Raw genomic sequence first — 15,877 nt, forward strand, 5'->3', positions numbered from 1 at the left:
GTTGAAATTAGTAATTATTTTGCTCCAAGGACTAATCCAGGATCGCAACCAAGTTTGAAAAGTGTATTATCAAGCACGCAAGCAATTCACAAAGCTAAGATGGCAATTTCTCATTGGTTTTACGATGCCTGCATTCTATTTCATGCAACACTATCACCATACTTTCAACCTGCTTTAGATGTAATCAATGCTATTGGTCCCGGTTTTAAAGGCCCATCTTATCATAAATTAAGGGTTAACTTGTTGGGAGATTGCAAGAGAGAGTGTTGCTTACTTGTAGAAGGTTATCGAGCAAATTGGGCTAAGAGTGGATGTACAATTATGGAAGATGGATGGACTGATCAACGAAAAAGAACTTTGATCAACTTTCTAGTTTATTGTCCTACAGGTATCATTTATGTTAAATTTTAATAGTCTTTAGTATAGTTATTACTTATTAGTTCACTATTTTTTTAGTTTGCTGTTAACTGTCATATGAAGAATACTTAATATATGTTTGATAAACTTTTTAATTTATTATACTATAGGTGTAGTATTTGTGAAATCTGTTGATGCATCAGATGTCATAAAAGATGCTAAGACATTATGCGTTTTGTTTTATGAAGTGGTTGAATGGGTTGGAGCTGAACATGTTGTCCATATAGTGACTGATAATGCAACTAATTATGTAGCTGCTGGTAAATTGATACAAGAGAAATATGATACCATTTTTTGGTCTCCTTGTGCCGCTCATTGTTTGAATCTCCTTTTAAAGGACTTTGCTAGTATGCCTCATGTTGCAGACCTTGCATCAAAGGCTTCCAAGATTACATTATTTGTCTATAATCACATGGTATTCTTATCTTGGATGAGAAAAAGAGAAGGTTAGAAAGAAATTGTACGTCCAGGAGTGACTCATTTTGCTACTACTTTTATTAGATTGAAAAATATTTTTGATCACAAACATGATTTGCAAGCTTTAGTTATAGACAAATATTTCACTAGCCATAAATTTTCAAAGACTACAACAGAAAAAATTGTAAGTGCTATTGTTTTGGATCAAAAGTTTTGGAATGATTGTTTGTCGATAGCGAAACTTGTGGCTCATATCATTCGATTACTAAGAATTGTAGATGGGGATGAAAAGCATTCTCTTGGTTATGTTTATGAAGGCAAGCAAAGGGAAAAAATGCTATAAAGGAGATGTTTAGAAATAGAAGAGATTTGTATAGGCCTTACACATATATTATTAAGGCTCGATGGGATAAACATTTAAAACTCAATCTTTATGCAACAACTTACTTTTTAAATCCTGCATTCTTCTATGATGAGAAATTTTGTAGCAAGAACAGAGCCATGAGTGCAACCATTTCTTTACTTGAAAAAAGAGTTTTTTGTAATGACTTAACTAAAGGCATTAGTGAGATGAATATGTACCAGGAATGACAAGAAAGTTTTGGTCGAGAAAGTGCTCTTATCGTAACAAAGACAACTCGACCTGGTAAATATTACTTTATTTTTTAGTTTATAATTTATATTTTTACGCTTAAATAGTTAAGTATAACTTGTGTTCTATACTTATATTTTTTTTATCATTAAATTTATTTCTTATAGATCAATGGTGGGCGTTATTTGGGGGTAGTGCTCCAATTTCGCAAAAGTTGGCAATCCGTCTTCTTAGCCAAACTTCTTCATCTTCTGGATGTGAGAGAAATTGGAGTGTCTTTGAACGCATCCATACAAAGAGAAGAAATAGACTAGAACATCAAAGACTAAATGATCTAGTCTATGTTACTTATAACTTGGGTTTAAAGAATAGGTATAATATCAAAATATTATTTCATTTCCTTATCATTTTAAGCATAATCAATTAATCATTAATCAACTTCTATTTTGATATTGTGATGTTTAATTTTAGGTTGCTCAAGAAGCCATGTTATGATCCTATTGATTATGAATCTATTGATCATGTTGATTTTTGGGTAACTAAAGAAGAAACACCTCCTGAGCTTGATATTGATGAGATTGATAGTTTTCTTTATCATGAGAATGTAATTCCAGTTGGCCAATCATCAAAAAATAATGAAGGTTAATATTTGCTTATTTATTTTAGTTATATAATTATATTTATTATTTAATATGTTTTACACTTTTACTTTTAATTGTTAAGTATTGTTTGAAAATTTAAATTTAAATTTGTATTTATTTATCATATTGTTAGGTGATGAAGATCTTGATGTTGTGGACTTTCAACTTCAAAGTGACGATGGCGGTGGTAGTTCAACTAATGAATAAGTTTTTCCTAATATTTTGGAATTTGAGGGAATCAATTTCAATTAATATTATGATGATTGATACTTGTATCAATTATGTACTTTTTTTATTTATTTGTTGATGAATTTCATTAGATATTGACCTTAAATATTATGTTGTAGTTGATTTGAATCATTTTGTTTCACTTGATATTATAGTATTTAACTTATATATGTTATGACTTGTGATATTTTTATACATTTTAATATTATGAATTTAAAAATAATGTTATATATATATTGCTTTGAATATTATGTAAAATTTAAAAAAATATTATTTTATATAAATCGATTCAATCACGGTTGAACCAGTAAACTAGTAAATCAGTACCTTTATCGATTTAAGATCTAATACGATTTTAAAAACATTGGTCTAGAGACAATCACTCCACCAGCCGCCGCCATCCCGCTCTTCATCGCCTTGCCGTCTTAGTATCTCACATCGGTTCTTCCTTAAACTCTAAAATGGCTTCTCTCGGCTACACTCTCAAACCCCATTTTCTTTCTACCTCAAAACCCAAACTCCAAACCAATAAATACCACACCAAGGTCCGCAGGTCTCTCCAAGAGTCAGGCCCATCCATCGCCGTCGTAGGCGTAACCGGGGCCGTCGGACAAGAATTCCTTTCCGTCCTCTTCGATCGCGACTTCCCTTACCGTTCCCTCAAGATCCTCGCCTCCAAACGCTCCGCCAGTATGTCCGTTTCCTTCCAAGACCGCACCTTTACAGTCCAGGAACTAACCGCCGACAGCTTCGACGTTGTCGACATCGCTCTTTTCAGTGCCGGTGGGTCCATAAGCAAACAGTTCGGTCCCATTGCGGTGGATAAAGGCGACATCGTGGTGGTAACAGCTCGGCGTGTCGAATGGTTGATGGAGTGCCTTTAGTTATCCCGGAAGTGAATCCGGAAGCAATGGATGAGATTAAAGTTGGTAAGAAAAAAGGTGCTTTGATTGCAAACCCCAACTGTTCTACCATTATCTGCTTAATGGCTGCTACTCCTCTTCATCGCCATGCTAAGGTATAGGATAAAAAGTTCCCTTTTTTTGGGTTATTGACTTCAAAATATTTAAGCTTTTTATTGGTAGACTAATTGGATAATTTAGCTTTGCATTGTTTGTTTGATGCTTCCTTCTGGGTTGTTATATGGATTTATTGATGATTATTTAATGTCGCAGTTATAAATAGTTTGGTGATTCTTAGTAACATACTCTTAAAAATGAAGGGATTGTCGGCAAATTTTACTATGAAATAGAGTTTTTACACTCATTTCTGATACATGAGTATGGAATATGGGAACACCACCCTCCAAATATATAGAACAACAAACATTTGATGCATGCTCAATCAGACCCTTCGAGTTTGAGTAACATAGGTTGAAATGCATATTTTGGAGGCAATCTTTATCATAGAATCTTAGAATACAAAACAAAAGTAACATAAAATCATGAATTTAAGGGACTGCTTCTAAATTTTACCTAGAAACCAAAGACAGTGAGCTAGAAGTAAGATGAGTAAGTGATGGTTTGGAAAAGATACTAGATAAAAAATGAATAATTAGAGCTTCAATTAGTATGATTGTGTCGTTTGAATTTTACAATGTGAAATATTGAGAGAAGAAACTATATGTTTCAATTAGTATGATAGTGTTCGGAGCTTTTGCCAGTTTCAGTGCCCTCATTGAGCAACTTAAATGGTGGTTCAATTATTGATTCTATTCATAACATGTTGCAGGTGACTCGTATGGTGGTCAGTACATATCAGGCAGCTAGTGGTGCTGGTGCTGCTTCTATGCATGAGCTTGAGCTGCAAACCCTTGAGGTTATTTAATTTAGTTTCTTTTCCGTTTTATATCAGAGGTTTGACTATTTTTGTTCTAAATTGATTCATTGCTACATTATTTTAGGTCTTGGAAGGGAAGCCGCCAGCATGTAATATCTTTAAGCAACAAGTATGTAATTTTTTTTTATATCTGTAAATTTGTTAATATCTTTTCTTCTAGCCATGCTTCTTAATTTTCTCTTGTTTCTTTTATTTATGCAGTATGCTTTTAATTTGTTCTCACGTAATGCCCCAGTTCTTGGGAAATAATATAACGAAGAAGAAATGAAAATGGTAAAAGAGACGAGGAAAATCTGGGTAAGTAATTAGTGTTCTGTATGTATAAAATCATACAAATACACCCTTTACCTTTGGATTTTCAGTTGTGAACGAAAGTCATACAATAGAAGCTTGTTCCGATTTGCATGATTGTCCTTTCCCTTCTTTCTCAGAATGACATGAATGTCAAAGTCACTGCCACATGTATCCGAGTACCGGTGATGCGTGCTCATGCTGAGAGTGTGAATCTTCAATTTGAGAAGCCCCTCGACTAGGTAATATTTTAATAAATTGTAGATTTACAATTCTATCATCAGTAAAATGAACGAATATAAAAAGCCAGACATTTCACTTATTCTTGTCATTATAGATAGGGTTTCTTCACGTTTTATTTGTATAGTTTGTTGCCCCTTTTTTCTTTCAACATTTTAATTATTTGGAAAGAATTTAGATTTATAGTTGGTTCTGTTCAACTTTTACAATTAGAACAAGAAAAATATTAGAAATTGTAGAAACATCTTATATTCATACTTTCAAGCCACATTTTTGGGGAAAACTATTATTTATGTTATTGCATCATATTGGTTTTCATAAGAAAATGTACAGGTAGTAAATGCCCTTGGGCCTCGATTTATATCATCCCTAATTATAGTTGTCCATGTTGGAAAAAAGCAGAGCAGACTGCAACAGAGAAATGAGAGCATCCGTCATTCAAATTGAAACTAAAACTGGAATATCCGTGTTAAGTTATCCATGCGAGTTTATACTTATTGAGATTCTATGATATACCTTCTTGATGATAAATATACCTTCGGTTTTATCTCGTCTCTTTATTTGGTAATTGACCAGGACACAACAAGAGAAATTTTGAAAACTGCTCCTGGGGTAGTAGTTATTGATGATAAGGCCACTAATCACTTCCCGACCCCATTGGAGGTATCAAACAAAGATGATGTTGCAGTTGGCCAGATACGCCAAGATGTGTCTCAAGAAGGCAATCATGGGTAACATTTCTCATTTCTCCTACATTTAATTTAAAAGAAAGAACTTTCAGTGTTAGCTCATTCTTAACTCAAATACAAAATTTAATAATAGGTTGGACATCTTTGTTTGTGGCGACCAAGTACGCAAGGGAGCTGCACTCAACGCTGTTCAGATCGCTGAGTTGCTCTTGTGATCTTAAATTCATCGAAGCAATTAGATTTGGATTCGATTTTGGTATTTCGAATACAAATATTATCTTCTTTTGGTGAGTTGAACCAAATTTTGAGCGTCTCTTTGTAGCATAAACAACTAGGGTTTTGCGTTGTGGTGCTTGATGTTTTCACTTGTGAAAGTATATTTATATGTGCATTAATGTTACCTCTTGAGGGAAATTTTGTTCAAATAATCCACATATTAAACGATGTCCTCCTGATGTAGATGAAGATATGTACTCGCCAATTACTCAACTTTTAAAAATTAATAAAGTAAATCCAATAGGGGAATGTATACTCAATTATGTACAAGGATTATTCAAACCATAATTTTATTCGATTGAGTAGTAGTATTGATAACAAATTCAAAAACGAATCCACGGGATCGAACCCAGATCCTTTGGTTCCGTAGACCAGAGCCTTATCCACTGGGCCATAAAGCCCTTACCTAAATTAATTTCAATATTACACATAAGACATTTGAATCTACCAGTTTTTTGATTTTCTTAATTATATATATCTATATATTAAAGATATTAAGCAAAAACGAATATAATGTTATATTACCAAAAAATTAATCTTAATAGTAATATTGGATATATAGTTGACCAAAATATGTCATTAATTTTATGAAAGATCTGAAGTCATATAAATCAATAAAATTTAATGAAAAATAACTATTGAAATTTAAAAAAAGTTGTATAAATCCTTAAATAAGTTTAAGATTAAGATTTCACTTTGATATGTTTTACGTTAAGTGTGTTTATATTCAAACTCAACGAATTTATATGACACTTTTTTAATTGATTAAAAGATTGAATAAATTAATTTAGGATGTATTATGTGTTTTAGGGTGAAATATATATAATGAGTAAAACAATGAAATATGTATAATGAGTATATAAATGATTCTTTGAGATGTTGCATCGTTAAGTTTCCGATTATTAAAAATTTATAAAATTATTTCCTAACTATAAGATGCTACTTTGTTAAGTTCCCTAATTATTAAAAGTTACAAAATGATTATTCAACTAATATGTTTCTATCTCGTCATTTTATGTTAAAAGTTTGATGAATGTCTGAACTAGACGGTAACCTGTTGATTGAAATATGATTCTAGAAGCTTAAGATGTATTTAATTGATCGGCTCTTCATTTATATTATATCGTCATGCCAATGCTTGAAACATTATGATGTTGAGCTAGTGCTTAAAAGTAATGACACTACTAATAGACATCATTAAAATATGATTTTTGTAACCCCCACAGACCGATAAGGGTAACCAGATCTGATCCGGGGTGTCACATTTGGGCCACCGGAGCGACCCACTGTAAAAATAGCGGAAAATTTAAAACTTTTTATCAGAACATGTAAACTTATAAAATCATTTGTCACTATATAAAAATAAAACAGATTTTCGGACTCGTATATAAAATAAAATACAATTACATGCCCCCTAATCACATGTACCATTCTCTGGAAACAACGCCGGAAGAATTCCTTTACTGATGTCGATAACTACACTGGTACAATTCTTTTAACCTGCAATGGTGAGTAATAGAGTGAGCTTCAGAAAGCTTAATAATACAGAACTACCAGATGATGCTGAAGAACGTGCAGATACAGATAAACATACATATCCTTATTATTTTCGAACATTTACAGATTTTTATGCTGAGCAGAGATCCTACTGATATTTCAGGTGGTAACGGACAATGAGCTTTCAGTTCAGAGAAATATTTCGGATGACTGAGTTCAGGAGATCAGAATAGGTTATCTAGTGTGTTCCCATAAAACCAATAAAAAGATACAGATTTTTATTTTTAAAACATATATATATACACCCCCATCCTTTCACAATCTGTTTGTGTAGGTTCCCCGAAACCATACACCCCGCACAACCAGTAAGGCCCTGAGCACACAGCCGAGAAGCCTGCAGATAATCTTCCTCCAATAATAACCCCCCAGATGAAACATTTCTCCGTCGGTAAACGGAGATATCAGAAATCAAAACAGAATTCAGATAAGATATCAGAACAGAATCCAGATCAGAAATCAGAACAGAATTCAGGTAATGTATCAGAACATAATTCAAGTCGGAAATCAGATAAAATATTTATATAATTAGGAAACACACCAGAGTTTACAGATATCATTCAGAGGTACTGGATAATCTTATCAAACAGAAAAACACAGATCTTCAGTATACCAATAGAATATCGGAATTCAGAATCACTATTGGAAGAGTTCAATAACTGGAAAAAAATCATCAATTATTCAGAATATGACTTGAGCTGGTAAGGAAGAAATGAAGGTTCAGGACATTTACAATCTATGTCGATTAATCAATTTATCAAACAACTCCAAATGAATAGCTCTCAGAAACAATACTTATCAACTTGTCAATTCATTAACCTTCCATAGTATCTACTCTTTAATACCAAATATTATTATCCATAGATCATCTTCTGAGTCATCACTGAACAGATCTTAAGGAGACTAACAAATATTCCAATGCTCTTAATTTCATTTCCACGCTTCCACAATATCATGTAATGCTGACGTACTTGATTAATTTGTTCATAACCCATTGTAATTATACACTATGTAAACTCATCAGAGTTTCCAGACTTATCCAAATCACTTACTAAATCCTCAATCATTGAAGTTACCTAGTTCATTTAGCAGTCATGTCCATTCTAGTTACTTTAGGGTTTTCCAGGGTAATCCAGACGTTTATGAATTTCGGATACATATTGTACTTCCGTTCAATTCAATTTGGTCTTCGTGGTTGATTTGTCTAACAAATATCAAATTCTTACTACTGAATACGAGCTAGAGTTGAGCTGAGCTGAATACTTCCAAAATTATCATTAAGCTAAACTTGAGTAGACGAACACGCATTCAAGTAATATTTATGTCGTTCAGGTACTGACATATCATTACGGTTGATCGGCTCACTTAAGCTGTGTTCCATAACTTTTAAAGGTAGTCCAATACCTATGCTTATTTGGATTCCTTAATTAATCCAAGACATTTACTTAATATAGGCTATAAGGGTATTTGGTAATTTTGGTTTTCAGTTTTATTCCAATCATAACAGAGCTCAAGGATATCCCATCATTCCTGAGCTTGGTGATATTCTTGGGTCATTTCCATTACAGGGGTAATTTGGTCATTTTACAGATCCACGGTATTTCAATCTTTTTCCTCCATCTGGTCTTATTATTTAATTCCAATTTATCATCTATTCCAGTCCGTTCGAACAATTCTGATAAAAGAGCACCCTCCGATAAATTGTTCTTCATGTATTTACTCATAACTCGGATATTTTCGGGTCAAGTGCCTTCTTGGATTTTACAAACGCAATATTATGAATTTTTCTTTACAAAAACAGAATATTAATAATTCAATTTGTACTTAATCGAGTTAAGTACAAATCCTCAAAGTGCTTTCTCCTTCAGGGTCAACTCTGACTATTTTACCTCTAAAGGGCATTTTCGTAATTTATTAACCAGATAATTTCGATATTAGATCTTAACGAAAATAATATAATATAGAGATCCTATGATTAATTGTTTCCTCGAACATTCTTTGATCTTGAAATGATTCCTTAAATGACTTCTAGTATCTAGTATAAACCTTCTTGGGGTTAAAAACCGGTTATCCATAATTTCCAAGTAAAACTAACATTTCTTATGCACATCAATAGTTTTAGCAGATCAATAATTCTTTTCAGATTTATTAATCCACTTTCAGGGACAATTCTTGTCATTTTCCAACATAAGGGTAATTTCGTAATTTTACCTAATCGAAATATTCTCATAATTTATCATCTAAGTACCTTTAATGAGAAAAATTATAATCTACATATCCATGGTTGATTCTTTTATCACTTAATTCAAGAACTTGTAATTTAATTCCAACTATCCTCAAATTTCTTATAATAGTAATTTGAGCCATATTCAGTTACCTACTTTCTACCATATTCGTATCCAGTGTACATATTCATTAATTATACATACGAGACCAAACATTTTCATTCATGCATTTACCAATACCAATATGTTCTATAAAGCATAAAGAGGTAGTAAAGTATTACCTCGATTTTCGTGCAATACTGATTGACCATAAAAATTCCATTCGAACGCCTTTGATCTTCAATTCAACTTCCAATAATTCCTCAGATACATATCAACATAAATTATATCAGAAACAGAGCTTAATTACGATAAACGGATCGAATCGGGTGATAAATCAGTGAAAAATAGCTTATTGGGTTCGAATTTGGCGAAACGAACTTCGGATTCGGATTCAGGACGTCGAAAGCATAAAATATGACTTTTCGGAAATTTGGAATTTTCGGTCAAAATCAAAGTCAACAGGTTTGACTGGCAATTTAGAGGCCTTCGGGTTCGAATTTCGAAAAACGGACAGCGGAATCGAATTTGGAACGTCGAAAAATGTCAGGATAGGTATATTCAGTCAAAGTCAAAGGTCGTTTAATGCCCGGTAAAAGCCAGTCAAAGTTTTGGTCAACAGTGGTCAACGTCGGTCAACGGGTCGGGTTATGACCGGTCAAACCGGTCAACTATGTATCAAAACAGGTCAAACCGGTCACTTTTGTCTTCCCCACGCGTAGTGGCGGCACGTGGGGGCACGTGAACAATGCCCTGATATCGGAAAATTCTTTGAAAAATTCCTAAAAATTATTTTAAGCGATTTCGAGATACTTACAAAGCTCGATTCAATTTTTTGAACGGCGAAGAGCTCGATTTCAACGAATAGGAAACTTTGACCGCTTCACCTCCTCACGCGCCGCCGTCAACGGAGACCAAAGATGACACCGGCGGACTCAAAACGATGCAAGGAACACGATGGTGCGGGAGGTGTCGTAAACGGATGACCCAATCGTCGTGAATCGATGAAAAACCAATTGAAATCGAGTTATTACCGACGATACTTCCGACTGAAATTAACGACGAACGAAGACGATTCACGACGAAAGGTTTGAGTAGTTTTGTTCCTCGGTTGACAACGAACACGATGGTGGTTTCGGCTTGTCGATCGGAGGTCGGACGACGAGTAGATCGGAGTTGAAAGAGGGGTTGACGGGAGAGGAAAAACTGGAAAAATTTCCAGAAACATACGGGAGATTGAGGGTTTATAACATCTCATAATTAAAAATGGCTAAACCAAGAGTTTAGCCACAGAACTTACTGCACTTCATAAAATGGTCTGCCAACTTTAAAATTTTGCAATTTAACCCACTGTTTCTTTCAAAATACCAAATTAAATCCACCACTTTATAATTTCTTAATTTTAGCCCATAAATTGGGGTGTTACAATTTTATCATATCCCAATCAATAAGTTAACTTCTAGGATCATCAAATTTTTAACAGAAAAGATGAGTTTAGAAAATATAAATAGTTGAGTGTAACTTTTAGTAGGGAATGGACTCAACAAAATAACGTCATATAATTAAGGGGCTATTTTATAACTTTTAATAGTTAGAAGAGTCCATAAAGAACTGCTCAAAAGTCAGGGGATCGTTTGTGCACTTGGTCCAAAAAAAATTCAAAAGTAAAATATAATATAGTTTGATTCTATTTTGACCATCGGTGTTCTTTTTAGTTTTTTTGGAAGTCCAGTTATGGTGAAGTCGAGTGAAAAAGGGTGTCAGTCTATAGCACCTTTTCTGAGAAAATGTTATGAGATGGTAGATGATGAGGCGACGGATTCAGTAATTTCATGGACCCAGAATAACAATAGTTTCATAATTTGGGATATCACTGAATTCTCAGTTCGTTTGCTTCCTCAGTACTTCAAGCACAGCAATTTCTCTTCTTTCATCAGGCAACTCAATATTTATGTCAGTCTCTCTATCCTCCTCCTCATGTCAAGATTGGTTTTCTTTTGTGTTGAGTTTGGGTTTTGGAAGTTCTGAATTGGGTTCTTTGGTATATCTGTGCTGGAGTTTTGGAAGTTCTGAATATTTAGGGTTTTGTTAATATTGATTTATAAGTTTTGTGCTTTGCTTGATAGTTGTGTTCAAATTTCTGTCTTAGATGCCATAATTCCAAGTAATGGGAATTCAAGCTTCTGGATTTGAATTTGTAGATTTTTTAGCAAGTTTTGAATATCTAGCGATAGTGGGGAGAGGAATACATGCTAGTAGTACTAGAATTTAGGTAAATAGTTGCTCTATTTTTCTGTAATAGTGAAGGCAACACCAGTTTAATTAGCTTTCAAAGAGTAAAAATGGTGTTAATTTTAAATTATTTGTTAGGTTAGGCCAAACAAAGTATGACTATAACTGAATTTTTGTTAGATTGATCCTTTCAGTTTCTCGTGGTTGGTTCAATTCAATCGAATTTCAGTCTAAAATTTCTTGTCGGTACCAAAGGGGAGAATTATTTGCTTTGGATCCTGATATTGTTTGCCTTTTTAAGGACTAAATGTTGGAGGAGCTTGTAAAAGTGTCAGCTTTCAGTGGAACGCAAATATTCTTGCCTGTATGCATCATCTTCATCAGTAAATATTTCAAATACAAAGGAAAGGCTCAAACATGTAGGCTGAGTTCGGTTGATTAATGAATTTTCTTCAATTTGTTCCTGATTTGCACTTATGTATTCTGTCATACATATTGTACTAAATTAGTTGCTTATTGGATAAAAGGTTTCTCGCTAGTTCAGGTTCGGTTAGGGCAATTTTCAAACAACAGATTCCAAAATAGTTTGTGCGGAATTTTGATGTTGAGTGCATTAATTTTACATCTCAAAAAATGTTTTATGCTGAGTCTAAATCTTTGTATATGATACATGAGCCTACACCTTTGTTACTTGGACTAGGATGCGAGTGTTGTGTCGGTATGTTTAACTTTTTTCCCCCCAAGTTTTTCAGTGAATTTGGAGAGCTATGCCCCCATACCCATGTTTGAATATGAGCCGGGCATGAGTGTCGGACACAGATACTTGAAAGAAAAATAAAGAATCGGAGCAACATAAGCCAATATCATACCTATAGTATCTATCTCTTTGCCATTTCTGTCACTGAGATGACAATATTAGATGATTAGTCAGTCGGAAATCTTATAAGTTATGAATAGATTTGCTTTCGATGGAAATCAAACAGTTCCATTTGGTGAGCAATTATGGATGTCTGTATATTTGTCCATTTGGCATGTGTATGCATGACTGTTTTCTATTTGAACTACTAACCATTATTGAAGACATTGATATGTAGTGACTTCTGTTATTTCCCTCAGGGTTTTAGAAAAATTGATACCGATCGTTGGGAATTTGCAAATGATGGATTTATCAGAGGTCAAAAAGTCTTGCTGAAAAATATTGCTAGGCGGAAATACTCCCAGGGATTTGAGCAGCGTAAATCATTGCAGCAGCAGCCGGAGAACTCGGTTGGATCTTCTGAAAACAATGAAAATATTAAGCTGTGGAAGGAAGTTGAGAATTTGAAGACTGATAAGAAAGCTCTTACGCAAGAGTTGGTTAAACTCGGGCAGTGCCAGGAAATTGCGGACAATAAGTTGCTTCTCTTGAAGGATCGTCTTCAAGGAATGGAGAAAAGTCAGCAGCAGTTGTTGTCGTTCTTAATAATGGCGATGCAAAGCCCGGGATTTTTAATCCAACTGAAAGAAAACAATTGGCTCATGGCCGAAGCAAACAATATGCTAGAACAGGCAACAGAGGATGCTGAACCAGTGGCATCAGATCATATGATAGTACAGTATCAGCCACCAACCATCGGAACTTCGAAGCCGGCATTGACACCGATAATAGATACTGCAAATCCTAGTGAATCTGATGGTTCTTTGGATGGAGCGGAAGATTTTTGGATGGATATTGATTTTGTTAAAGAACTTATGGATGATAGTCATATGCCTTTGGTTCAGCAGCCGAATTTGCACGACGTTGGTGCTTGGGAAGAGCTTTTACCGAATAATTTTCCGGTGAACGATGATGATGAAAATCGAGACGAGGAACCCACCAAGTGTTGAATCGAAATGGAGAAAACAGGTTCTGCAGCTCATTTGGAAAAATCTCATTGTTTTGAGCTTTTACCACAAATTTATGGAGAAATCTGCACACCTCGAGATTGAATGCATCACCATTGCAGATATCTTAGAACTTGGAGGATCGTAACTATGGGCATGGCCAAATTTTGTTAAGGTTGATTTTCAAGGTCATTTTTTTTTTCATTCTCGTGTTCGATTATATGGTTCTAGACGAATAGTTGAAGAAAAATGAAGATTAGTACTATAGAGGTACATTATGCTATCTTCTAACCTAATATTCATATCTTAATGCTAAATACATGTCAACAGCTTCATCATACTTTTCTGCAGTTTGTTAATCCTCACAGTCCTCTGTTGCTATTATTTCAAGTCATTTTCTAATATTGAGAAATTAAAAATTTATAAAAAAAAATAGCACATGTAATTTTTATTTCTATCTGAAGATTTGTTAGGACAATTTTAAAATTATTAAACAAAAGATTTTACACCCTCACCTTTGTCATACTCTGGCTTTCTTCTCTTCATCTTACTTTATGAAGTTAATATTTTATTATCACCATAACTCTGGCGTTTCTTAATTTACCCTGTTCTTGTTGGAATGTATGAACTCTCGATCTATGTTCAAATTCGATTCACGTTAAAAATAACAAACAAAATCCAAATAACAATACTAATGTATAAGAAAACATGTAAATAAATAAATATCCTGTATAGATGATAAAATTAAATAATAATATTAGCAAGTTTTGGGTATAAATTATAAATTATAAATTTAATTTTTATTTTAATCTATGCATTTTTATAAATTTTATTTTTTATCTAAATAATAGTCTTTATTTATGTATGGTTGTAGATTTAATCGTTGTCCTCATTATTTCAAATTCTTATAATTTAATTATATTTTTCTTGTATTGTTTACTTTTAAGATTGAAGTTTCGAGCTTATAAAAATATAAAAAGAATTAATTACATCAGACATCCTTAAATTATATCTCAAATGTTATATTAGCTCATAAACTTTGAAACATTTTAAATGAATCCTCAAAATATCGATATCATTTCAAACATGTCCTTTCGATAGTTTAACAAACTATTTGAACATTAAAATGCCAACTTGGTATGTTATGAAGCATATTTAAAACATGTTTATTGAATTTTAAATATTGTATATCACTAGATGGGCAATTCGGATAAGATGTGTTAAAAAATAAACTTGTTAAATTTTAATGGCAATTTTTATATGATAGATCCTAAACTATTTATTCATTCAACATATACACAAATGTGTCTAAAATTTGATTCATGAATTTTAAACATGCTCCACGATAGACCCGAATTGATATTTAATGCTCAAATAATTTATTAAACTAATAGAAGGATGTGTTTGAAATAATATTGATAGTTTGAGGATTAATTTAAAATATTTTAATGTTTGGTGACTAATATAAAACCTAGGTATAATTTAGGGACTTTCAGTACAATTAACTTATATAAATATTAGAATCAATTAAATTACAGTAAAATAAATAAATCTAAGTAATTGAAGGATTTTACCTAAAAACAACTATCTAAAACGCACTCCTACATCCCCAGCCCCATTTCGCTCCCTCAATGTCCATTAACCGATAGCTTCAACTTAACCTTCGCCACCTTTTGCTTTAATTCAAACATTAAAGAAAATAATAATAAAGTACACAGATAATCCCGTTTTATTTTATTAATTCTCATTATTATTAAAAATTATAAAATATTTTTTAATTATAAGACATTATTTTGTTAAATCTCATAATTAGTAAAAAAATATAAAATGACCATTTAATTATTTATATATATTTTAAATTTATTTTTCACGTTAAACAAATTAATAGTAAACTAACGTCTAATTCGTCTCAGTTTTTTAATAAAAAATGAATGATATTTTTGGAGCTATTAATAATTAAAAAAATTCAATATAATCACATGCGGTCCATTCGGTACTTCACCCAAAATAAAATCCGAAAATCAAATCAAACCAGATCATGCAGTACCACTCGATGCGACGTAGTGGATGCTCGTAAAGAAGGAAACTCCGTTGCAAGAGATCTCGACGGAGTTCTCAGATGGCTACGTTTGTTCTCCAAAAGCAAGCGATTACTCTCCCATTTGATTCTGGTTCTTGCGATTCAAGTAGTGTTTCAAATCAGAAGAAGAAGAAGAGGAGGAAGTTCTCTGAAATCAAAGGTGAATATGGAGATGAAGCTAACTAGGAAATGAA

The 15,877-nt window shown here is 33.0% G+C and overlaps 1 protein-coding gene and 1 pseudogene across 1 annotated transcript; both read left to right on the forward strand.

The window, feature by feature from the left end:
- The first annotated feature begins 2,688 nt into the window (after nucleotides 1–2,688).
- Nucleotides 2,689–5,749, forward strand: LOC120187508 (annotated as a pseudogene).
- Nucleotides 5,750–11,224: 5,475 nt separating this feature from the next.
- Nucleotides 11,225–13,772, forward strand: LOC120187507 (heat stress transcription factor A-8-like). The gene is made up of 2 exons (XM_039191217.1): nucleotides 11,225–11,461; nucleotides 12,857–13,772. Exons 1-2 carry the CDS (start codon nucleotides 11,243–11,245, stop codon nucleotides 13,604–13,606), a joined length of 969 nt encoding a protein of 322 aa, XP_039047148.1. The 5' UTR covers nucleotides 11,225–11,242; the 3' UTR covers nucleotides 13,607–13,772.
- Nucleotides 13,773–15,877: the final 2,105 nt, after the last annotated feature.

This window comes from Hibiscus syriacus, unplaced genomic scaffold (assembly GCF_006381635.1).
Source record: "Hibiscus syriacus cultivar Baekdansim isolate YM2019G1 unplaced genomic scaffold, ASM638163v2 tig00113725_pilon, whole genome shotgun sequence".
NCBI classification, from domain to species: domain Eukaryota; kingdom Viridiplantae; phylum Streptophyta; class Magnoliopsida; order Malvales; family Malvaceae; genus Hibiscus; species Hibiscus syriacus.

Bases quoted from the DNA above. Each gene is read 5' to 3' on its own strand.
- LOC120187507 (XM_039191217.1), top strand. From the start codon at position 11,243: ATGGTGAAGTCGAGTGAAAAAGGGTGTCAGTCTATAGCACCTTTTCTG. The intron at 11,462-12,856 runs GTCAGTCTCTCT...TATTTCCCTCAG, and splicing joins TCAGGCAACTCAATATTTAT to GGTTTTAGAAAAATTGATAC.